We start from the raw sequence: 26,885 nt of genomic DNA on the forward strand, positions 1-26,885 counted from the left end.
ATACCCTAATAATGCCAGCAACGACACAGACAAAAAAGAAACACAATTAAAATCTTTTTGCGCCCACTTTATCCGAGGATAGCGAAGCGTGGGTCAACAACCAGAAGAACGACTATCCCTCTGTTTAAATGATACACCTTGAGCCAGTAACAGGTTGTATTAGGAAGAGGAGTTTCGAGTTCCCACCCTACTTGCAAGTACAGATAGTATTTCATTAGTAGGGAACTGATTTCTACGTGCGAGAAAAAAGGATTAAGACTTTATAAAATTCATTTTGGACTTTTAGAAGCTTATATAAAATTAACAGTTAATAATTTTAATTTTAATAAATATCTGCTGTCTGTATTCGACAGATAATGGAGAAAAAAAATGGGAGTATAAGGGTACAGTGCATCAGTTATTCATAGATTTCAAAAAGGCATATGACTCGGTTAAGAGAGAAGTTTTATGTGATATTATTATTATTCAATTTGATATTCCCAAGAAACTAGTTAGATTAATTAAAATGTGTCTTAGTGAAACATACAGCAGAGTTTGTATAGGTCAGTTTCTATCTGATACTTCTCCAGTTCACTGTGGGCTAAAGCAAGGAGATGCACTATCACCTTTACTTTTTAACTTTGCTCTAGAGTATGCCATTAGGAAAGTCCAGGATAACAGAGAGGGTTTGGAATTGAACGGGTTACATCAGCTGCTTGTCTATGCGGATGACGTGAATATGTTAGGAAAAAATCCACAAACGATTAGGACAAAAAAAAACGGGAATTTTACTTGAAGCAAGTAAAGAGATAGGTCTGGAAGTAAATCCCGAAAAGACTAAGTATCTGATTATGTCTTGTGACCAGAATATTGTACGAAATGGAAACATAAAAATTGGAGATTTATCCTTCGAAGAGGTGGAGAAGTTCAAATATCTTAGAGCAACAGTAACAAATATAAATGACACTCGGGAGGAAATTAAACGTAGAATAAATATGGGAAATGCGTGTCATTATTCGGTTGAGAAGCTTTTATCATCTAGTCTGCTGTCAAAAAATCTGAAAGTTAGAATTTATAAAATAGTTATATTACCGGTTGTTCTATATGGTTGTGAAACTTGGACTCTCACTTTGAGAGAGGAACAGAGATTAAGGGTGTTTGAGAATAAGGTGCTTAGGAAAATATTTGGGGCTAAGAGGGATGAATTTACAGGAGAATGGAGAAAGTTACACAACACAGAACTTCACGCATTGTATTCTTCATCTGACATAATTAGGAACATTAATTCCAGACGTTTGAGATGGCCAGGCCATGTAGCACGTATGGGCGAATCCAGAGTGTCAGTTGGGAGACCGGAGGGAAAGAACATTTTTGGGGAGGCCAAGACGTAGATGGGAGGATAACATTAAAATAGATTTCAGGGACGTGGAATATGATAGAGTAGATTAATCTTGCACAGGATAGGGACCGATGGCGGGCTTATGTGAAGACGGCAATGAACCTTCGGTTTCCTTAAAAGCCATTTGTAAGTAAGTAAGTAAGTAAGACTATTGCAACCGAAGTAACCAACAATAAAATATCTTTCTTTTTAATGTATTCGCGAAGTATTGGATATGAATGTACGGTACCACAAATTCGACAGTACAGTTTAATCATGTACAAAGTATGTGGCTCGCCATAGAAGAGACCGCTCCTCTTCGTGTTCGGTGGAGGCGTGTATATCTCTGGGGAACACCATACTTTCATTTATTATATGGTTACACTGTCGCCTTCTGCCATAAAACAAAAGAAGCAAGTAGGTCAATAAGTCATGCATTGAAGAAGGAACGGAAGCCTGAGTCACGCGTGGCGATGATGACTCAATAGGAATGTATATGAGTGAGTCACAAGGAAGTCGTTATCAACACATAGACTACCTCCCCAGACGCTTCTCTCGCTGATCGGAATCTGGGCTGAAGCATTCTCTCCTGCGTTCGTGTTCACAAGATCGGTGAGACAAGTTTACTAGCAACTGAGCACTGGGCTGGGCAGACTGAGACGGCGTCGTTCTGACAACACATTGGATGCCCCGCCGGGTGTATGTATAGTATGTAACATTAAAATACTAGGAAGGTCAGAGAGACTGAACTGTGAGCGAAGCAGATATGTAAAATGTTTTAGGGAAGCAGGAAAAAAGGAAGCAAGAATTGAGAACGAAAGCAATTTGAAGAGTCCACTGCAAGAATGATGGATGTCACTTTCTTGTCGAAAATGAACCAAGACTCTCAATGCATAGCTTAAGACATATAGAATGTACATACAGAGTTATATGGCATTAACACTGATTAACACTGATAGTCATTGTCCAGTAATGATTGGAAAATCACAGTTAAGCTTTGAGCGCTAAGCATTTCAAACTTTCAATTGCTTCTCCTGCAAAATGTATTCCAAATGACATCCATCATTCTTGCAGTGGACTCTTCAATTATGTAAGGAGTAAAAACGAAACAAGTATGCAAAAAGAAAAACTAACGAAAGTACAGAAGCTAGAAAAGCTAGAGTAAGTATATGATCAGGAAAATCTAAAGTAAGTAAATCTATGTCAGCAAGGAAAGCGTAATGACATAACGTAAGCAAGAAAAACTAAATAAAGTACTACATATGCAGGAAAAGTGAAAAAGTATGTAAGCAAGAAAAACGAAAAGAAGTGCGTGTGCAGAATAACGAAGGAAAGTACGTGAGAAAAATAAGGGAAGTGTGTACGTGTGCAGGAAAACGAAAGAATTTACCTAAGCAAGAAAGAGAGAGTAAAGTGTGCACTCAGGAAAAACGAAGGCTCGTGCGTGAGCAAGAAAAGCGAAGTAAATGCATACGCAAAAAAGAAAAAAAATTGAAGGAAGTACTTAAGCAAAAAAGAAGAATTGCAAATGAATATATCTATATTTGTTTATTTCCATCAAATTACTTATATTTTATTATAAACCATCATGTCATTGTTATGACAAAAATGGAATGTATTGTTGAACTTATAAGTGACAAATGTTTTCGCCATGAAATGAACACTTTCCAAAAATCTGGTTATTTAAAATACTACCCATAATTAACTTACATGTAGACATAGATTATAAAACAACAATAAAATATTGATAAAATATAACATATATGGTTCTTGTAAGTTCAACAATTATTCTATTTTTATGTCATAACCTAATGACTTGATGGTTTATAATCAAAGATAAGTAATTTGATGGAAATGAACAAACATAGATATATTCATTTGCAATATTTATACTTATCGGACCAAATACGTCTTTGAAAAAAAAAAAAAGGTAAGTTCATATGCAGGGAAAGCGAACGATCGTACGTAAGCGAGAAAAGCGAAAGACAGGCTACTAAGTAAGGAAAATGAGAAAAAGTACTTAAGGGAATAACGAAAGACAGTATGTATACAGAAAAAGTGAAGATAGTACGAAAGAAAGATGGAAAAAAGAAATCAAATCATTTAGGAAGAGACTGAAACACTTAAGCAAAAACGAGAATATTTTATAAACAAAATCGAAGGAAGTTTTAATGACAAAAAATAAACGAAATAAAGTACTTAAGGAAGAAAAACGAAAGAGAGTAGGCCTATTTAAACAAAAAAGGGAGTACTTCATAAAATAACGAAATAAACTTCTTAAGGAATAAAAACGAAAGAACTTGCTTAAGAAGAAAAAGGAAACTACTTTATGAAGAAAACGGAAGAAAATTGTACGCTCAAAGAAAAGAAAAGAAAAGAAAAGAAAAGAAAAGAATTGCTTAAGGACGAAAATTAGAGGAAGTATAACAAGAGAAAAGACAAAAAGAGAAGAAACTGTAGTGAAGAAATAAAACGAAAGAAAATGCTTAAGAAAGAAAAACTAAAGAAAGCCCTCAAGCAAGAAAAAGAGAGTACTTTAACAAGGAAAACGGAAGAAATTGTAGGGTGAAAAAACGTAAGTGCTTAAGGAGGAAAAATGGAAGAAAATACTTAATCAAGAAACACAGAGAAAAGTTTATAAGGAAGAAAACAGTAACACTTGAGCAAAAAGAAATGAAAGAATCTACAGGGAGGAGAAATATGAAAAAGAAGGCCTACTTGAAGTAAAAGAAAGTGTCTGAAATTAAAAAGGAAAAGGTACCTAAGTAAAAAATTATTCAAAAGAAAGAAATCAAGATGAAAAGAATGAAGGAATAAGAAATTAGGAAGAAAGAAAGGAATAGAGTTGAGGCAGAAGAAGAAACTAAAAGAGAATAGGGACTGAAACAAAAATTAAAAAGAAAATTAAAAGTAGAAGAATAAATCGACGGCCCAGTTCAAAAAGGAGACAACTCAAAGTTAAAGTTATGAGAAACTTTCATTTTAAAGCTTTATATTGCTGTGAAAAATCAAGGTATCTTTGAAATTACTCCAAATTCTGTTAATGATGTTTTACATCTACTATAAGTTTCAAATTAGTGCGTGTTAATTGATTTTTTTACAGCAACATGAAGCTTTAAAATTCACTTTTCTGGAAACTTTAAATTTTGAGTTGTTTTTCTTTTCAACTGGCCCGTCGAAATGACAAGAAATAAGAGGAAAAGAAGAAGTAAAAAGGAAAGATTGAAGATATACAAACAAAAATTACGAAGACACAGAGAAAGAGGGGGAGAAGAAATAGGAAAGAACGAAGAAAGAGGAGCGAAATTACAAGGCAGAGAATGGAAGACAGAAAAAAAAGCACAAGTAATGCCTGGAAGAGGCAGAGGTGTAGAATTGTACAGCCAAGTACCTAAAGCCAACGCATGGATTTTTAATAAGTCTGGACTATCTACATCTGAATGGGTAACCTGCCTCAAAATGAATGCCAATTTAGCAGCAGTTAGAGGAGTACCTGGTCGCTCTTTGGACGGATCCCGGTGCAGACATGGCTGCCAGGAGACTGAAACCCTTGCCCACGTCCAAGGTCAGTGTAACAGAGGTTTACTCCTCCGAAATGCCAGACACCATCATGTTCGATCCTTAATTGCAACTGCTTTAAGAAAAAAGTCTTGGATAGTAGAAGAGGAAGTTTTTTGCCTTGCTACTAATGGCTCCTCTAGACATATTGACATCGTAGCGTATTCCCAGACTACCAAGAAAGGATATATAATTGATCCTACCATAAGGATTGAAACGGGGAGTAGCCAGCCGGAGGATGTCAATAAAGAAAAGATCAATATTTATCTGCCAACAGTTGATTACTTCAAAGCAAACACCAGCTTGAAGACATTGAGGTGATTGGTCTTCTTATTGGAGCTCGTGGTGTGATTCCCAAGTTCTTTGAAAGCTTCAGGGAGACTTTTGAACTACCACAGACACTTACTGCTGACATCATAACTTCAGTTTTGAAACGCTCTTGCCAAATTCTGTGTCATCATATTCACTGTGTTTCATTTTTTTTCTTTTCTTCACAATTAATATTGTAAAATTCATATAGGAGAGTATACTGAGTCCTTCTGGGCTACCTCCAATGGGAGGCAGTTATTATCTTATCTTATAAAAAAAATTGAAGAAAGAAATGAAAGGTGAGAGGTATGAGACGAAGTGGTGTACAATTGAAAGAATAATTTAAAAAAGAAAGATAAAAAATAATGCAAATAATATAATAGCAATAAATTCCCGTCCAAGTGACATGGTTCAGCTACTAAATTCTGCATTGAATTGCGTTGCCCATTTATTTGACTGTGTTGAGAAATAAAATACTTTACAAGCCTGCAAGTCGAGAGACATTAACGACATCTCTGCGCACCCAGTCGTTCAGATAGGAGGCATTCGTCTAAACCAACTGGCTTCAGGGTGGGACAATAAGAATACATTACTGCTCATGGCCTTGTTTTCTTCGGAGACTGTCATCTTCGCCGTCCAAATCCCCCGTCTGCACTAGCTATACTCGTGTACACAAATTTGAATATTAACAGTCAGTGGCGTAGCGTTTTTATTCTGATTAAGCTAGGCATAGTTCTCACAGACAGCGGTTGACCTCGCTAAGGCACGCTGTTTATCCAGAGAACTTGCAGGATGACTCGTGCTGGAAATGTGTATTACTAAGATCCCGGATGTTTAGGCATTTACAATACTTAAAATAGACAGGCAAGAAAGGCAATTAAAACATGAAAAAATACACTGCAAATCTAGAAAATTTACAGCCTATCCTGATACAGCTACTTTATCCGAACCTTACTTGTTATTAGGCTTCGTATTCCAGCTACCTATAAACTGAAATGAGGTTGCCTGATTCGAAGTATTTGTGACGTCACAACGCAGATACAGGTACGTTCGTATACAAAATAGTTACGCATCCTCTGCCCTCTTCCTCTAGAAAGTAAAAACCGGGACGCAGTCATAGTGAGTAGTCTTATCGATCACTGCTTACCAGTCGTATTATTTAAATAACAATATTGCAGAGCATAGTTGAGGATATTTGAACCTATATTTCCAACTGTCAATATCACACAACATTATATATAAATTATGCAAAATATACGTAAAAGATTTATCCTTCGAAGAGGTGGCAAAATTCAAATATCTTGGAGCAACAGTAACACATATAAATGACACTCGGGAGGAAATTAAACGCAGAATAAATATGGGAAATGCGTGTTATTATTCGGTTGAGAAGCTTATATCATCTAGTCTGCTGTCAAAAAATCTAAAAGTTAGAATTTATAAAACAGTTATATTACCGGTTGTTCTGTATGGTTGTGAAACTTGGACTCTCACTCTGAGAGAGGAACATAGGTTAAGGGTGTTTGAGAATAAGGTGCTTAGGAAAATATTTGGAGCTAAGCGGGATGAAGTTACAGGAGAATGGAGAAAGTTACACAACACAGAACTGCACGCATTGTATTCTTCACCTGACATAATTAGGAACATTAAATCCAGATGTTTGAGATGGGCAGGGCATGTAGCACGTATGGGCGAATCCAGAAATGTATATAGAGTGTTAGTTGGGAGACCGGAGGGAAAAAGACCTTTAGGGAGGCCGAGACGTAGATGGGAGGATAATATTAAAATGGATTTGAGGGAGGTGGGGTATGATGATAGAGACTGGATTAATCTTACACAGGATAGGGACCGATGGCGGGCTTATGTGAGGGCGGCAATGAACATTCGGGTTCCTTAAAAGCCATTTGTAAGTAAGTATACGTAAAAGTAACAAAAACAGTGCACTGAAAGACACTGCAATACCAAAGGCACAGAAAGTGTGTTGAACGTAACCGAAAAGAACCAGTATGATCAAAATCTGAAAATGGTGAAGATATTAACTCAACGTTTAGCATGGATTTGTGTAGCCTGCCATGGTGTTCAGTGCCAACATCCCAATTAATAAATTAAATAATCTACATTTTAGGGAATTTCTAGAAAAGTATCTAGAAAATTAGTGGGTTTTCAGTAATGAGCGACATATGCAATAAGTGTCCTAATGAAACATAAAAAGATATCAGAAAATAAGAATATCTTCTACTACATCATACACCAATAACGTCATTTGCTATTGAAATAATTTATTGCAATATAAAATAATTTCAAGTGACATCCGCATATGTTCAAGTTCGGTAAGTTACGAATGCACGTTATTATTCACTGCAAAGATCAGGACGAAAATGAACATCACGGGTCAAGCATGTGTTTACTAGTATAGCTTCAGAATGTCGGGAGTTGACTGTACTCCACGAACACGCAGCGACGACCTGTTTGTTTATATTCTTCTCCGTTGCATTACCTGTGTTCAGCGTACTATATACCCAATGTGTCCTTAACTTCAGTCTTTAGGTAGCTGAAATACGAAGCCTACTTAGGGTAAGGTTGCCTATATCGCACCACTTAAGCATTTATAATTTTTATTGAACAATACAGTTTTTATTTTCTCCATTCCTTTACAGAGATACATTCCCAGAACATTTACCTTTGACGTAAAAAAAGAATCCTTGAATTTGATTTAATATTTTTTAATTAAAATTACGTTTTCGAAACACATGTCAGTGGTGCCATTTAGGCAACTAGTTTCCTAAATAGCACCTGCGGTTTCTTAAATCGCACCTCTTTAACTGCAGGGAACAGGGTGAAGGAAAGCTTTTAATATTGAACATATTGAACAGTATTTGAATGAATAATGTAATAAATGCAAATTACAAGTTTATTGAAATTAATGAAAGAGAGTAACGCATCTTCAAATGTAATTGAAAAAAATAGAGCGTAAATAACGTAACATTTAAACTTTCTGAATGCGTTTTTTATAGTTACACATTTGCCATGTGCTTCACCAGGCAGTTCAGACTGTAAACTGCGTCAGCTTTTCTCCACGATTATCTCGAAGCTACCTAAGAACTGCTTCATTATATAGCTGTCTGAAATAATTTGAAGATAGAAACATCTAAAGGCTGGGCCTATGAGTATTATGACGAGGAAGCTGAAACAGGAGCATACCATTTTCCCGAGATAATCTAGCTTCTAAATTTTTGGAATGGGTCGTATAGGTGGACATACAGAAGCAGCACTTTTTTCTATGGCAGGTTTGAGTGGTAAATAAAATGTTTGAGCAGTTCGACAAATAGTTCACGTTGATGTAACCTGAATCAGAGCAAACAAATAACGATCCTGGAGGAGCACCAGCTGATAATGAAGGATGCACTGTTTGACGTTTAAAAATTATCACAGGTGGCACAAAATACCTGGTGCGCTTGTACAACACACACTTGTAGTATTAACGCCCTTTTCACCACTTGATATTGCACCCACCTGATGCATTCCTAGTTCAGTTAAAATTTTTGGGGCCTTCTTTCGTACGGTTAGAATTGCTACAGTTGCTCATATCGTATCAATCTTCAACAGAGGAAATTCTCTTCAAAATATGTGACTGGTTCTCAGTCAATAAATTAGTATTAAATTGTAACAAAACTAACATAATTCAATTTAAATCCTGTCCAAATTCAACGTCGCAAATTTCTAGCGCAATAATTAACAATAGAGCCCTATTAGAAACAACAACAACCAAATTTCTTGGCTTAAAAATCGATAATGTGTTAAATTGGAAAAATCATATTAAAGAAATTACCCCCAAACTAAATTCAGCTTGTTTTGCTATTAGATCTATGCAAAAGATAGTAAATATCAATACCTTAAAAACAATATACTTTGCATACTTCCACTCGGTATCGAGTTTTGGAATAATATTCTGGGGAAATTCCACAGATAGTAACAGTATATTTATATTACAAAAAGAGTAATTAGAATAATAGTTGGTGCCAAATCTAGGGAATCGTGTAGGACTATTTTCAAAAAACTACAAATAATGCCCATGGCTTGTCAGTATATCTTTTCATTAATAGTCTTTCTCGTATGTAATCGTGAAAACTTTGTAACTAATTCAGCAGTTCATAGCATAAATACACGTAAAAAAAAAAGACTTTCATACTCCATCGGCAAGTCTATCGTGCTATCAAAAAGAAGTGCGTTATATGGCAGTAAAAATTTTTAATAGCCTCCCTATCGATATAAAAAATTAAACTCAAAACATAAAATTATTTAGGGCCAAATTAAAGAAGTACCTAATTTCTCACGCCTTCTATTCTGTAGGTGAATTCATGACATTCAATAACACTTCATGAAATTGATACTAAAACTATGTGTTGTACTAGTAGACTATATTGTAAATCTCGTCTGTATATACTTCATCTAGACTGTGAGATTTTATAGTATTAAGTTTTTTGACTTGTTCCATATTCTAGCTGTAAGCATGTATGAATACCATGGAATGTTAATAAGTACAATACAATACAATACCGGTGCGAATTAAGAACCTACAAAGTGGTGCGAATTGAGAAACTACGCCATAAGTTATTATTTCCTTCATTCTAGCCTATAACTACCACATGTTCGAAAATCCTACTAAGTTAATTGTTCTTTAATACCTCTTTAAACGAATAACATCTTAAGATTATGGATTCCTTTGCATACAAATCCGTTATTTAGTCACAAAATGTTAGCTAAATATACATCCACCTGAGCGATTATATTAGATACACTATCACCACGCTGTTGACACAAAGAAGTGGCAGAAATCAAGTGACATGGTGGAAGTTCATATGGTAGATTGTAACAATACCACTAGATGCCACACTACTACAGTAATTTGTTTTAAACTAGCAGTGGTGCGATTTAGGAAGCGGTGCGATTTATGCTATTATATTTCATGTACATTCTTCCATGATAAATTGACTGATAGATACTGAATTTGAACAAAATTCATCCAATAGCTTGATAGAATGTGTAACATAAAATGTTGCAACATTTAATACAATAAACAACTTTAGTGTCTGTCAAAATATTTTTTACCCTACGCCACTGATTGCTGCTCTTGAACCAGCAGGCAATTCTTTTAATAACTGAACTGCAATCCTGCCTTCGTGTCTCGAAAGTTGATTCACCTTCGGAAATTAACGACGTTATTACCATTTATATTCGGTTTACACAGATGACGGTGCCAAAATGGTAATACCGGGCATAAATTGAGCGCGATGCAAGCATTCTACTTAAAATTAATCATGATCTCCTGGGATGTCAAGTGTTGCAGACCCAGTCCGCTTCTTTGTATTTCCACAAACGTGCTGTAACTCTTAGAGTCAAGTCTGGAGTCCCATGTCTCGTTTACGTGCGTTCAGGATTGTCGTCCTCAAGGATTTCTTGTAACAAAAATAGTTAACATTGCGCTGAGCAACTGCTTCGTTATGAAGACGCTTAATCCATTGAACTAGTGACATTTAGAAGCGAAACAGATGAACAGTTGAACTAGATTTATTAGCTGTCGATCACACGGCAACAAAAAAGTCTTCAGCTAGGAATCTGATATTCTCAGAAATACCAACTTTAGATTTTCTTGAACTCGTCGCCCAGGTTTCGATTCCTAGTAGAGGTAGTCAGAAGTTATAATCTTGAAGCAAGGTTCAAGAACGGCCTTGAGACTACAGATGGCTACAGGGAATATTATAGGAGGTTCGTTTCAAACCATATTAAGTCCACTGATGTAATTTTTTCAGGAGAGAGAAAAATTGTTTATGTGTCAACTATGGGAGATAAATTAAAATACTGAAATTATGAATTACTGGAAGAGCTTCATTTATCAGAATCAATTATATTTTAAATCACTTTTGTGCGAGATCGTGCGTATTTGCTTGTTTTCCGCACAGAACCAATACGCGGTAAGTGTGAAATACTACATTCAGTATTCCCAACGTAACACACATAACAATTTCCCTCGTCTTACCGCTTAAGCGCGACATTTATTTTACTGCTTTAGGCTTTTAACATATTATTTTTAGAGACGTTTAACATAGTACTAATTATAAATTTCACCTAAATTGCACTGTTAATTATTGTCTTTAAATATTTGCAAAAATTAAGTAAACTCTACTACTCCACGAAACTTATTGCATTCCTGATACAAGTAACATTAAGGAAGCCGTGAAAAAATCAACAAGATTCCAGATGCGGATGTTATTACTGCAATATGTTATATAAATAATATTGTTAAAATATTAAAATGAAAAATAAATCTTTACATAACCTTACCGTTTGTTTTAAGTTCGCATTTATAGACTGGGGGGGGGGGAGACAGACGTATATCACGGCCTGCTGGAGTATAGCAAACACAGAAAACATTTTATAGCAACAATGTTGAAGAAAGATATTTTGGTTTTCCGAAGTTGGCGTCATTAAACAGAAACCAACATGGAGATTTCATTGCAACTAATTAGAAATTCGTCTTTCAGGTATGTAATAAACGATCTTCGCACAAAATAATGTACGATACACGAGCGGTATTTTATTTTCATGTTCTCGGGAATTAAAAAAGCTCAACTACGTTTCGCTTTTTCATTCTTTTCCTCGACCATGAAAACGTCAACATACCGCTCTCGTAACGTATATTACTATTACATAAAACTGTCCTGAAATTCAGTAAATGTTATGGACATAATACGGTTTGCCGTGAACATAAAAAAGAAGAAAAAATGTCATGTAAACATTTGTCCTAATCTAAATATTTTCAGAGTTACACTAATTTGAAGTTGTTTGTAAAATACCTTTTTCTTGAATTTTATGGGCAAAACAATGTTACAGATAAAGAGTGAACTATTCAGGAATATCATTTCTTTAATTAGCTGGTATTCTGAAGCTAAAAATGTGTTGTGAATTTCATAGTTTCTTCGTACAGAATTTCTTTTCGATTTTTAACTGTAACTTTACATTTTTCTTACACATTTATTACAATAATTGTTACAATTCTGTAAGACTGTCAATTCTATAAGAGTGTACATTAGGATGCATAATTAAACTGTAAAGAATCAAGTTCCTAAAGTCGTATGATTTGTAATAATTTTTGTGAAATGCGTAAGAATGATGTAATGTTTAGTTAAAATTTAAAAACAAATTCTGTACAAAGCAATTAACAACACATTTTCAGCTTCAGAACACTAGCCAATTAAAGAAATGTAACTTCTGAATAGTTCATTCCTTATCTGTAATATTTTTATCCTTGAAACTAAAGAAAAAAGGTATTTTACTAACAACTTCAAATTAGTGTTACTCTGAAAATATTGAGATTAGGACAAAAGTTTATATGACATTTTTTGCTCAGAATGTCTTCGGAAATAAGCTCCGTAAGGGACGGTAAATCCTCGTGAATCACCCTGTATATACAGTACATAATTTATTTGGAAGAGTTTATTATAATCCATTTGGGGTTGCAATGTATTAATTTAAAAATAATGTTATTTACTTATGCCTTGACCTGAACGCAAAACAGACATTAGACGCAACGATAGGAATTTTCTCAATTCCTCTATCACCTATATTGTCGATTTTCTACCGCATAATTACTATAATAACAGAGACTACATATTTATTTTTACCTCCCCCCCTCGTTCAGTATTTTTGCAACACTTTCTTCCTCGGAAATTTCTTCAGCAGTCAAAATAATTCTCGTTTCAACAAAATATCATTACCGTTACAAAGAAAAAACAAGGTTAAGAGTGCTTATCAAAACACAACTTTCTTCATGGCACCACCACCACCACCACCACCACCACCACCACCACCACCACCACCACCACCACCACCACCACAATTATCATCATGAAATTAATCTTCACACATTTTTCTCTGCGATGTCGTCCTATTTGTCTTGTGTTATCACATTGGCCCTTTGATTCGAGGTTACCTCGCCAAAGCAATGAATTTTAGGTTAAAACATAATGAAATCTTTAACATGGGTTCTTTCGGGAGTTAAATAAAGCTGGGAATCCTGTGTTGGATATTTACTTCACGTAAAATAACCCTCTTTTTGATACCGAGCTCAAGGCAAAATAAAATTAGTCTATTTCTCACACATGTTGATTTAAAAAGCTGAACAATCTGTGTAGTTGAAAGAATCGTTAAATAAATACTAACTACAACCTCTTCTGTCAAAAGACATAAATATCCTTGCTATCTGCCCACCATCAGAGTAAGACGAAACATTTTGGAGTCATATAAACAAAATAGAAGATTTATTGTACGCTTATTTGAATGCCTAACATCCAAGAATAAAGATGAAACGATAAAAACTTCATAACTGAATACTGTTAGAAATTTATGAAGTGGAAAAAGCCTAGTAGAACACCCAGTGTATAATCAATGACCCAATTGGTGTCAAGACCGGATAACAAACTGAAGAATCGCGTATGATGAAGTATAGGTCTCCTCTGGATTCCTGACCATATGGCGAGGTTACTCCGCTGCCGAAAAGATCAAGGGTGTGGTCAGGTGGGCCATGTCATGCCCGGGCGGTGCTGTCTTATGTTTAGTAACTGTTGCATATGCGTCAAAGATTGTATGAAATCTGCGGACTAAAATTCTCGGAGATTTCAACGCATGTAAGAGACAGGAACTAATTCTTCTTTTGTATCTCCGTGTGACATCGTGTTTTCTAGAGATGTACGGAGACATTCCAGCGATTCAGTATCATGTTACGGAGTTGTGTAGGAGTGTACAATGTGGGCAATGGGATTCTCAGTGCTTAGAGTGTGAAAACAAGTTACGATGTGGGATTTTAAATATATAAAATTTGCAAGGCGTTTTCCACACTTCAATTTCTTTTATATAATTTCATAAAGAAGTACACTAGACTGCAAAAGAAAAGCCGATACGAAATTATATCGTTTTCCGAGGACTTTAGCAAACATGACGAGGTAGAAAACTATTTTCATGAGATTAGGTTTTTAAAAACATGTAAATACGACTTTCATGACATGTTCACGTTATTATTTAATATGAATTGATTTAAAATTATTCATATACTTTTATTTTACAACATTAATAAGAATAATAGTACACGAAAATAGTGAAACTGCAGTGTATATGGTATTCCACAGCCTTCCTTATTATCCATGGACGCTGTCACTGAAACAATCGATTTATACGATCAGTTACGTTTGGTATTAGTCCTCGTAACACGACAATATTTCAAGTCGAAAGCGATTTCGATTCGGCATTTCTTTTGCAGCCCAGTGAAAATAATCTAACAATAGCTCCTTAACCCAAACAAGTAAAAACCCAAATGTAGTCAAATAAGGAGAAAAAATTCCTTAAGATAATAGTTTAGTGATACTGTTAATGACTAATATATTTAATCATCAAAGGAGGATTACAATCAAAACCATCCTCAACCTCTCTCAGAGTCATTAATAACGAAGCTGTTCCAAGTTTGGTTATATTAATCATAGATAGTTCAACTCTTATTCACGTTAAAATCACAAAAGTCAGTAGAGTCACTATAAATGAGTCAATTGCCTCGATTTTCTAAATAAATACTACTCATCCTACCTGTGGTTTTCCCAAAGGCGCTAAGACAAATGTCGGGATGATCCCCAAAATAAATAAGCCACGGATCCATTACTCAATCCTATACATTTCCGATTTCCAAATAAAATTATGTCGCTTACTTATTTTCTTCTGGCAGTGGAGACTTGGCCTTGGCGGTCTTTACTTTCTGGACTAGAAGACTGAATGTAGCTCTTGTGGGATGCAGTGGTAATTGCAGTGTTTCAATTTTCGGATGATTATACATAACTGTTTATTCTCTTTGGTATTCTTTCTAGTTTACGGTTTTCTTCTGTTTTTCAAATTGGGATGGTGTGATAGAAGAGAGACAAGTGGCCTTTAAACTAGAAGCTGATATAAAAGTCAAGATAAGTTCCAAAAACAATTACAAAGACGCACTCGTGCACCTTTTAGCTTATTTCTCCTTACTTTTCGGTTATTGATTGATTCAGTCATTGATTAAAGATTAAGTTTGAAATTACATTTACCATTCTACTCTTCTCCCCTTCTCTTTGTCTGTCTCCCTGTCTCTCTGTTCATCTCACTGTCTCTTTGTCCGTCTCCCTGTCTCTTTGTCCACCTCCTTATTCTTTGTCCGTCTCACTGTTTCTTCGTCCATCTTCCTGTCTCTCTGCCCGCCTTCTCTCTGTCTCTGTCCATCTTTTCCCTCTCTCTCTGTCCGTCTCCTTGTCTCTACCCGTCTTCTTTTCTCTCTGTCCGTCATCTTGTCTCTCTGTCCGTCTTCTTGTCTCTCTGTCCGTCTTCTTGTCTCTCTGTCCGTCTTCTTGTCTCTCTGTCCGTCTTCTTGTCTCTCTGTCCGTCTTCTTGTCTCTCTGTCCGTCTTCTTGTCTCTCTGTCCGTCTTCTTGTCTCTCTGTCCGTCTTCTTGTCTCTCTGTCCGTCTTCTTGTCTCTCTACCCGTCTTCTTTTCTCTCTGTCCGTCATCTTGTCTCTCTGTCCGCCTTCTTGTCTCTCTGTCCGTCTTCTTGTCTCTCTGTCCGTCTTCTTGTCTCTCTGTCCGTCTTCTTGTCTCTCTACCCGTCTTCTTTTCTCTCTGTCCGTCATCTTGTCTCTCTGTCCGTCTTCTTGTCTCTCTGTCCGTCTTCTTGTCTCTCTGTCCGCCTTCTTGTCTCTCTGTCCGTCTTCTTGTCTCTCTGTCCGTCTTCTTGTCTCTCTGTCCGTCTTCTTGTCTCTCTACCCGTCTTCTTGTCTCTCTGTCCGTCATCTTGTCTCTCTGTCCGCCTTCTTGTCTCTCTGTCCGTCTTCTTGTCTCTCTGTCCGCCTTCTTGTCTCTCTGTCCGTCTTCTTGTCTCTCTGTCCGTCTTCTTGTCTCTCTGTCCGTCTTCTTGTCTCTCTACCCGTCTTCTTGTCTCTCTGTCCGTCATCTTGTCTCTCTGTCCGCCTTCTTGTCTCTCTGTCCGTCTTCTTGTCTCTCTGTCCGCCTTCTTGTCTCTCTGTCCGTCTTCTTGTCTCTCTGTCCGCCTTCTTGTCTCTCTGTCCGTCTTCTTGTCTCTCTGTCCGCCTTCTTGTCTCTCTGTCCGTCTTCTTGTCTCTCTGTCCGTCTTCTTGTCTCTCTGTCCGCTTTCTCTCTGCCTCTCTGTCCATCTTCTCCCTCTCCCTCTGTCCGTCTTCTTGTCTCTCTGTCCGTCTCCCTGTTTCTTTGTCCGCCTTCTATCTGTCTCTCTGTCCATTTTTTCCCTCTTCTTCTGTTCGTCTTCTTGTCTCTCTGTCCGTCTTCTTGTCCCTCTGTCCGTCTTGTCTCTCTGTCTGTCTCCCTTTTTCTCTGCCCGCCTTCTCTCTGTCTCTCTGTCCATCTATTCCCTCTCTCTCTCTGTCCGTCTTCTTTCTCTCTGTCTCTCTGTCCAGCTTTTCCATCTCTGTCTGTCCGTCTTCTTGTCTCTCTGTCCGTCTCCCTATCTCTTTGTCCGCCTTCTCTCTGTCTCTCTGTCCATCTTCTCCCTCTCTCTCTGTCCATCTTCTTGTCTCTCTGTCCGTCTCCCTGTCTCTCTCTGCCCGCCTTCTCTCTGTACTCTCTGTCCATTTTCTCCCTTTCTCTCTGTCCATCTCCCGTCTCTCTGCCCGCCTTCTCTCTGTCTCTCTGTCCATCTTCTCTCTCTCTCTGTCCATCTTCTTGTCTCTCTGTCCGTCTCAATGTTTCTCTTTGTCCGCCTTCTCTCTGTCTCTCTGTCCGTCTTCTCCCTGTCTCTTTGTCCATCTTCTCCCTATCTCTCTGTCCATCTTCTTGTCTCTCTGCCCGCCTTCTCTCTGTCTCTCTGTCCATCTTCTCTCTCTCTCTGTCCATCTTCTTGTCTCTCTGTCCGTCTCAATGTTTCTCTCTGTCCGCCTTCTCTCTGTCTCTCTGTCCGTCTTCTCCCTGTCTCTTTGTCCATCTTCTCCCTATCTCTCTGTCCATCTTCTTGTCTCTCTGCCCGCCTTCTCTCTGTCTCTCTGTCCATCTTCTCTCTCTCTCTGTCCATCTTCTTGTCTCTCTGTCCGTCTCAATGTTTCTCTCTGTCCGCCTTCTCTCTGTCTCTCTCTGTCTCTCTGTCCGTCTTCTCCCTGTCTCTTTGTCCATCTTCTCCCTATCTCTCTGTCCATCTTCTTGTCTCTCTGCCCGCCTTCTCTCTGTCTCTCTGTCCATCTTCTCTCTCTCTCTGTCCATCTTCTTGTCTCTCTGTCCGTCTCAATGTTTCTCTCTGTCCGCCTTCTCTCTGTCTCTCTGTCCGTCTTCTCCCTGTCTCTTTGTCCATCTTCTCCCTATCTCTCTGTCTGTCTCCCTGTCTCTCTGTCCGTCTCCATGCCACTTTCTACGTCTCATTGTCTCTCGATATCATCAGTGTTCTTTCTCCATACGCACCTCTCTCCTTTTTCCTCTCACTGTATACGACAGATTCCTACATAACATGGATGTTATGAATACCTCGAAGTGAGTCTTAACTAATATGATGCTTGGTTGTCAGTTTTTTAGCCGATTCCCCTAAGGGTTCACGATGATATGGGAGGGAATGATAATGGTGGTGTTGGTAGTAATGGCCGATGAAGAATGCACAATGTAATAGTGAATACGAACTGCTCCCTGAAGGCGTGGAGCAGGTAGTGTGGAGTAGTAGGGAATCAGTACAAGTGGCTTTGAACATCTACAGCTCTACAGTAGTTCGAATAAAAAGTTTAGAGTGATGTAAACTCTTGCCCGAGGTAACGGCTAAGCCTTGCAGTTCTTATGTTGCGTGGGAGGTGCGGTCGTGGCTTCGATTACTGCCTAGACCATGTGTGTCTGTCCATTGTTGGTGTGATGCTATAGGTGTTGTCTCAATATCGGCGCCATGTTGACCCCACGTCGAGAGTTTATCAAACCCCTTTGAAAGTAAAAATCAATGCTGCTAAAGATACTAAACGCTGCTAGCATAAAACTTTCTGAACGACTCTTATGGAGCATTATACAAATTCTTTGAATTATTTGTTTGCAATATGTAATGTAAGTAAATTGATGTTCTTTTGTAAGTAACGGTTTTACATTGTGATGCATCAGCCTACACTTGGAGGTCCGCAGAATACAGATTGAGGAATGCTAGTTTAGGCTATGCCCCTCAAAATGTATGAAAAACACATATAATTTATTGTAAATACAATCGTAAGATAGCTCATCGGAAATAATGCTACCTCTTCACAAAATCGCATATAAATACAAATTTTATTTATCTGTTTTATTGAATTGTAATATTCTTCACCTGACATAATTATGAACATTAAATCTAGAGATTTAAGATGGGCAGGGCATGTAGCACGTATGGGCAAATCCAGAAATGCATATAGAGTGTTAGTTGGGAGGTCGGAAGGAAAAAGACCTTTGGGGAGGCCGAGACGTGGATGGGAAGATAATATTAAAATGGATTTGAGGGAGGTGGGGTATGATGATAGAGACTGGATTAATCTTGCTCAGGATAGGGACCGATGGCGAGCTTATGTGAGGGCGGCAATGAACCTCCGGGTTCCTTAAAAGCCAGTAAGTAATATAAAATGAGTAATTGCAATATGTTGCTTAAGTAAATTAACACTTTTCTAAGTAATAATTTTATAATCATTAGTCTGTCATTTTTAATATTATTTTCATTATTTTATGGTATATGTGTTTAATAACTTCATATACCGCTATTATATATTAATATTTTAATTAAGTTTATGGATATAATTTTAGTTTTCAGGCAGTCAAATAATTAACTAATTTTAGATAGACTAAAATAGAGGTATTAAATCTTTTTTTTTTTAGCGTACTCCCAAAATACATTTACTTTTACCTCTGTACCTCCAAAATTTATTAGAATTATGTAAGAAATAACAAAAGACTATGATTGATGTTAAATGCAGAATAAAGTAGTATTATTATTAATTGTTTTATTGTCATTGTTATACACACAGTAGTCACTGATAAAATAATAATAATAATAATAATAGTAATAATAAATAATAATAATAATAATACAAATAAAAGGTAAAGGTAAAAGGTAAAGGTATCCCCGTAACATGCCATGAAGGCACTTGGGGGGCATGGAGGTAGAGCCCCATGCTTTCCGTGACCTCGGCACTAGAATGAGGTGGTGTGGTCGGCACCACGCTCTGACCGCCTTTTACCCCCGGGAAAGACCCGGTACTCAATTTTATAGGAGGCTGAGTGAACCTCGGGGCCGTTCTGAAAGTTTGGCAACGAGAAAAAATCCTGTCACCACCTGGGATCGAACCCCGGACCTTCCAGTCCGTAGCCAGCTGTTCTACCAACTGAGCTACCCGGCCGCCCAATAATAATAATAATAATAATAATAATAATAATAATAATAATAATAATAATAATAATAATAATAGTAGTAATGAGTTAATGAATATTGTAAAATTGAAACAAGGAAAAACAACGAGTTGGGATTGTAAAATAAAATATGTAAACTGCAGTTATTAACAGGTATTTTTTTTTAATTTATTTATTTTATGTCGCTTTAACTTAGGAAGTCATATCGCGACAATACGTACATAAACAATTCTTACAGTTTACATTAGTTTACTGTATTACAATAATCATTTAGATACATTTGTAAATGTCGATAGCTTTCAGAAATTTAATTATTATCACAAATTTCAGTAGATTTACTAGAGGTACACGTACCGTAGATTGAATACACTGCACTAAAATACGCTAGAAGTGAGAGTGTTCCAAGGATTGAGGGACAAATATAATTAATGTGAAACCTAGATAATCAGAGCTACATAGATAAAATATAATAGAAAGAAACAAAACTAAATTGCTTAGAAGTGTTGGGACGTAGTATATGTTTTCGTTTACTTTTTTTTTTTTTTTTTGTAAAATTGCCACAAATGGCAAAAATAATAATGTAGATTGTTGATAGAGGTTTTACAAAATCTTATGTTTTATTTATCATTACTTTCAACTAATTTGAATGTCCGGACTAGTGTTTCTACTCCTTTTAACACATTGCTATCCCTACCCAAATATTTTTATATTAGACGCTTCATGATTAATAATTCTCTTATACTATTTAGTATGTACTAAGTATATGAAATAATAATTTATCTCTAGCGAGTATATTTTAATCATCAGCGATGTTTAAAGTAAAAATATACTGGCCATTATTTCTAGATCCAGGATTGACAACTTTGTTTTTCAAAATTACCAGTCATGAGGCTTAGGTTATTAGGTCCCATCACAGTATCTGTTTTTAAAGACGTGGGAAATCACTTATTACTACGGCCCAAAATTCTAAAAAAATACGCAATATCTTTCATTATATTCCCACGAAATAAAATTCAGATTAAAACATGCACTTTTCAGTGACAGTGTTACGATACGCACTGTATAGGCCTACCAGTGATTTATCAAGCGTGAAATTTTAATATTTGTTTATTAAAGTCTATTTAACTTGTTGTTTGAAGACAAACGTGTAAATTGTATCAGTGAATTTAAGCTCTCTGTTACCTAACACCTTTCTTGCTTGTATTATGGTAATTAATAGTTGTGGAAAACGCTGTAGGCCTCTGTGGTCAAATGACAGAGATATTATTAGAAATGTTCACTAGTTTTTTAAACGAATTTGAAGATCTCAAGATTGTATACTAGATAATATGTACCTAGAGCACAATATAGCTAACTGCAATAGGCACTGAGTATGAGGCCGCAACTTCCGGATGGTGTTACGAAAGAGTGTAAAATGAGAGTGACAATGAATTAAGGTATAATGGAAGGATTAATACTAAATAAGGTTATAGTGTGGCTTTAAATGGTTGTCTCAATAATTATCATGACAAGAAACATTCGTTACGATCAATGAAATTATTATCTGAAAGCTATCAGAACTTGGGGTTAAACTTCTTTTAATTCAAGCATTTCTAGTTTTCAGATTAAATTACGTAATTATTCCCAGGCAACTTCTTTTAGGCAATGACATAAACTTATTATTATTATTATTATCATTATTATTATTATTATTATTATTATTATTATTATTATTATTATTATTATTATTATTATTAAATCTACAAAATACAACAACTTATAGCAAACATATATAATATCTATAAAACAAATCTAATTGCAGTAAGGTGTGGCAATAAATTATCGCATTGGACAGAAATTCATACAGGAGTAAGACAAGGCTGCGGCCTTTCACCGTTGCTATTTATTATATAATTGAATCAAATAATTAGAGAATGGAAACAATTGCCTCATGGATATATACAACCAACTCAATAGACATTTACAACTACATTCATTACTTTTTGCAGACGATTTAGCTCTGGTGGCATCCTCAGAAGATGAATTACAACGTTAAATTTTTAATTTTAACAAAAATTGGAATTAAATATGATATGAAATAAAGAAAAACTAAAATTATGGCCTTCTGCGGAAAATACCCCGTGCCTAGCAAAATATGTATAGATTAAAAAATATTAGAAAGAGTAAATTGTTTTACATATCTCGGATACACATTATCTTTTTTCGATGAAGTAGACATTTCACGGAAAATTTCTAAATACACCAAAACAATGGGATAATTAACACCATTATGAAACCTTCCCTAGTACAAAGGCATACTAGAATTCGCCTATACAAGACCTTGGCGAGACCTGTACTTTGCTACGGCAATGAGGGATGGACATTGAGGAAGAAAGACGAAAGCAGAATAACGGCTAATGAAATGAAATTTATGAGATATACAGCGGGATATACGAAATGGGATCACAAACGCAATGAAGATGTAATGGAAGAATTACAACTAGAACCTGTAATTAATCACGTAAAACATTATCAGAACAACTGGATAAATTATCTGCATCGCATGCATAGAGATAGAATCCCAAAAGTCATGCTCCACTATTGTCCAAAAGGGAAGAGATCTTTCGATCGTCCAAAGAAGCGCTGGATTGAAAATTCAACTGTGAGATCGTAACAGGCCATTTGTCCTGATACTTGAAGGGAAGAAGAAGAAGAAGAAGAAGAAGAAATCTACAAAATTTAGAAATAACTTCATTAAATCTAAATTATATTAGAATTGTAGTTAAAATAATTAAACATAATATATTGGAATAAGAATAGCGTAAAATCCTTTACAAATATGACTTGTGAAATTGAGAAAATATTATTTATAACAGCAAGGTCAAACAAATATTTGAAATTTGCTTAATGACACAATAAAAAAATTATAACCGAGGAAGGTGATTCAGGCTTGAGACTCGTATTCGGGAGATTGCAGGTTCAAACCCTGTGGCCGACCAATCTGACTAGGGTTTTTCATGGTTTCCCTAAGACACAAAGGCAAATGTCGGCTTGGATATCTACGTAACCACCATAATTACCAACATCATAAACATTAAACAAGATCTAAATCAGTTACATGAACACAAACTATGTATAACACGCGGCAATAGAAACAGCAACTCAACAATAGTAAACGACCTACTGGTATAGATCTACCCAAAGATTCTATACACGAGATACGAGTATGATCATAGATGTTAAAACATTTATAAATAACATTAAAAATATTACATTGAGAGAAATATCTGTTAACATACTAGGATGGAAATAGTTTTTATAACTATACAAATCTGGCTTTCAGGTAGTAGCTCCCTGTAAAGCAGGTTTGAATAATTTCAAGGAAAAATTGTTCCGGGGCCGGGTATCGATCCCGGGACCCTTCGCTTATAACTGCTTACACTTTTTTTTATCAAAGAGGCCAAAGTCTATATTTATATTATTTGCTTTCGATGAAAAAGTTATTACGAAAAAAAATATTTGGAACAAAATATCTTCGAAAAATCGCTACTAATAACTTAAAATCAAGAATCAGTATCCAAAATTTTGTATTGCAAGAAATTAAGGAATTCAAGGATCATTACTCAATGAAGAAACTGTTTTATTCTGCAAGACTGGGCAAACGAAATAAGGAAAAATAATTTTAGAATTGCGTGGAAACGGCTTTAAAATTTATATGAAATATAGCAGCAGAGTTAATATGAGAAAAATGCTATACGTAATTCCGATTATTTACTCAGTTCCGATGATTAGTTATCATAGTTTGTACAGCTATTTTCAGATGTTTTCCCATGAACTTCATATTGTAGGTAACCAAGATCTTTATTTACAACCTCTACTCTCGAAGAAAACAGTAGAAAGTACTATGTAAATAAACACTATAAAATTGATCCTGTTATTCAAGATAGAGTTAACTAGATGCAATTCACTTGTGTTGATAACTTTTTTCCGCAATTTTATTTCTATTTTAAACTCATATTTCTTGCAGTTACATATTATATCTCGAAATAAATATCAAGAAACATTCGTTAAGTTGAATTAAATTACCGAAAAACTAATAGCATTTACTGCAGTACCACTGTTAAAAATCAATGTATCCGATTTCGGCAGAATCGCAACTAGGCTATGTGTTCTGTTTGTACTAAGCTTGATATAATTATATTTGATATAATTATTATATTTGATGTGTATCATTCTTCGATAAATTTACAAAATCAGTCCAATAGTTTAGTATAAATCGCTGTACACAGACGGACTAATACTAAACTTATTATATTTCATGTACATCATTCCCTGATAAATTGACTCGTAGATACTGAATATGAACAAAATCCGTCCAATAGTTTAGTAGAAATCGCTGTACACAGACAGACTAGTACTAAAATTATTATATTTCATGTACATCATTCCCTGATAAATTGACTTGTAGATACTGAATATGAACAAAATCCGTCCAATAGTTTAGTAGAAATCGCTGTACACTGACAGACTAGTACTAAAATTATTATATTTCATGTACATCATTCCCTGATAAATTGACTTGTAGGTACTGAATATGAACAAAATCAGTCCAATAGTTTAGAATAAATCGCTGTGCACATACTAGTACTAAAACTATTATATTTAATGTACACCATTCTCTGATAAATTGACTCGTAGATACTGAATATGAACAAAATCCGTCCAATAGTTTAGTAGAAATCGCTGTACACTGACAGACTAGTACTAAAATTATTATATTTCATGTACATCATTCCCTGATAAATTGACTTGTAGGTACTGAATATGAACAAAATCAGTCCAATAGTTTAGAATAAATCGCTGTGCACATACTAGTACTAAAACTATTATATTTAATGTACACCATTCTCTGATAAATTGACTCGTAGATACTGAATATGAACAAAATCCGTCCAATAGTTTAGTTACAACCTTTAACTAGAAAACTCTTTGTTACCAATCACAGATCTGTTGCGGAGATCTAAGAAAGGAACGTCGTTGCTAATAACTCGAGGATATTTTAGCGTTGCATAATTGGCTTTACTGAACGGAGTCCTCAAAATCGGCGCTCCAAGAGCTGCATTCTCTTCTTGTTAGTACGCTGAGACACTGTCACTGTCGTCGGCCGGTGTAAATAGATGCAAATCCGTCTGTCGCTGCAGAATGTACAGGTACTTACCTTCGATGACGACGGAGTCATCGTCGAACTCGGGATGTCCTGCACTGCGGCCGACGTCGACGCCGCCGCCACGCCGCTGGTCGAGGTCCTCGACGAGGGCGCCGCCCAACGCGGCCAAGAGCAACACTCGCCACAACATGGCAACGTGGACTACAGGCCGACCACTTCGCAAGCCTCTTTTAAGTGTGGCAGTCTGCCACGTGGAGACACCAACCTGAGACCAGTTAGCTAGGGTCATCAACACGCAATTCGCGGTACAGTCCCCCCCAGCACGCTCCACTTCTTTCTGTCCATCCAGCAACACTTCATCTTCTTCGATTTTCCCAGTCATCTTGTTCGTAGTCTTTTGCCAAAACTTTTATCTGATTGTGGCTCCCTCTAGCTTTGTCTGTCTTCCTCCTCACGTTTCTGATTTTCTTCCTGTCTTGCCTCCGATTTCATCGTCCCTCTCATTCCGTAATTAACCTTTTATTTTATATTTGTACCCATTTTTTCGTCTTTCTGTTTTTTTTTATTTTCTTTCCCTTTATTATTCCCAATTTCTTTATTATTGTTTCATTATTTTCTTCTTACTACCAATCCCACTTTTCATTTCTTTTTCTCCTCCTCATCTTTCCATTTTGATTTTTTCCTCTTCCTCTAGTTTCTTTTCTTTTTCTATCTTTTCCCTCCTCCTTTCTTTTCCTCTTCATTTCTTTCACCTCTCATTTTTTCGTTTTAATTTCTTTGCCGTTTTTCTTTCACCCCTCCTCTTTTTTTTCTCTTCCTTTTTCCAATTGTCCTCTCATTTTCGTTTTCCTTTCTCTTATCTTTTCTTTTTTGATCTTATTTTTTCCTTTCCTTTTCCTCTTCTTTTCTTTTCCTCTTCATTTCTTTCACCTCTCATTTTTTATTTTTTTATTTTCTTTGCCTTTTTCTTTTCTCCCCTCCTCTTCTTTTCCTCTTTTTTTCCAATTTTCATCTCATTTTCGTTTTCCTTTCTCCCATCTTTTCTTCTTTTTTGATCTTCCTTCTCTTTTCCTTTCCTTTTCCTCTTCTTTTCTTTTCATCGTCCTTTCTTTCGTTTCTTCGTTTTCTTTCCTCTTCCTTTCTTTTGTTTTTTCCTGCCGTTTCGTCTTCCTTTCTTTATTTGGTTCCACATATTTTCACTTCTCGCTCTTCATTTTCTTCCTCTTCCTCTCTTTCATTTCATCGTCCCTCTCATTCCGTAATTAACCTTTTATTTTATATTTGTACTCACTTTAATTCTTTTCGTCTTTCTCGCCTATCTGGTTTTTATTTCCTTTCCCACTATTATTCCTCATTTCTCTATTATTCTTTCATTATTTACTTCTTACTGTCAATTTTAATTCCATTTTCCCACTTTCCATTTCTTTTTCTCTTCCTCATCTTTCCATTTTGCTCTTTTGCCTCTTCCTCTATTTTCTTTCCTTTTTCTATCTTTTCCCTCCTAATTTATTCTCCTCTTCATTTCTTTCACCTCGTCATTTTTTCTTCTTAATTTCTTTGCCGTTTTCCTTTCTTCCTCTTTTTCCTTTTTCTAATTTTTCTCTCGTTCTCATTTTCCTTTCTCCTATCTTTTCTTCTTTTTGATCTTCCTTCTCTTTTCCTTTCCTTTTCCTCTTCTTTTCTTTTCTTCGTCCTTTCTTTCCTTTCTTTTCCTCTTTTTTTCTTTTGCCTTTGCTACCGTTTCCTCTTCCTTTCTTTATTTTTTTAGTTCCACATATTTCAATTCTAGCTCTTCGTTTTCTTCATCTACCTCTCTTTTTCCTCTCATTTCTTGAATCCTTGTCTTTTTGCATATTACGTTTCACTTTTTTCATTTCTCTTTCCTTTTTCTATCTCTCATTTTTCTTATATTTTTCTACTAATTTTCTCTCTTTCTCCATTCCTTCTTTCTTCTCTCATTTTATTTTTTCTTTTTTCTCTCGCTAATGTTCTGTCATGCCTCTTTATTATCCTTCTTTATTTCTTCTTTCTTCCCAATCATCATTTTCGTAGTCCTTTGCCACAACTTTTAACTAATTGTGCCTCCCT

General features: G+C 35.9%; 1 protein-coding gene across 1 annotated transcript in view; it reads right to left on the reverse strand.

Annotated features, from left to right (window-relative positions):
• LOC138698548 (serine proteinase stubble-like) overlaps window positions 1-25,110 on the reverse strand; it is a 197,137-nt gene extending 172,027 nt beyond the window's left edge. Inside the window, exon 1 of the mRNA XM_069824554.1 lies at window positions 24,849-25,110. Coding sequence (XP_069680655.1) covers window positions 24,849-25,086 — 238 coding nt within the window. The 5' untranslated portion in view covers window positions 25,087-25,110. The remainder of the gene's footprint in view (window positions 1-24,848) is intronic.
• Between the last annotated feature and the right edge of the window lie 1,775 nt (window positions 25,111-26,885).

This window comes from Periplaneta americana, chromosome 4 (genome assembly GCF_040183065.1).
Source record: "Periplaneta americana isolate PAMFEO1 chromosome 4, P.americana_PAMFEO1_priV1, whole genome shotgun sequence".
Classification (NCBI taxonomy): Eukaryota; Metazoa; Arthropoda; class Insecta; order Blattodea; family Blattidae; genus Periplaneta; species Periplaneta americana.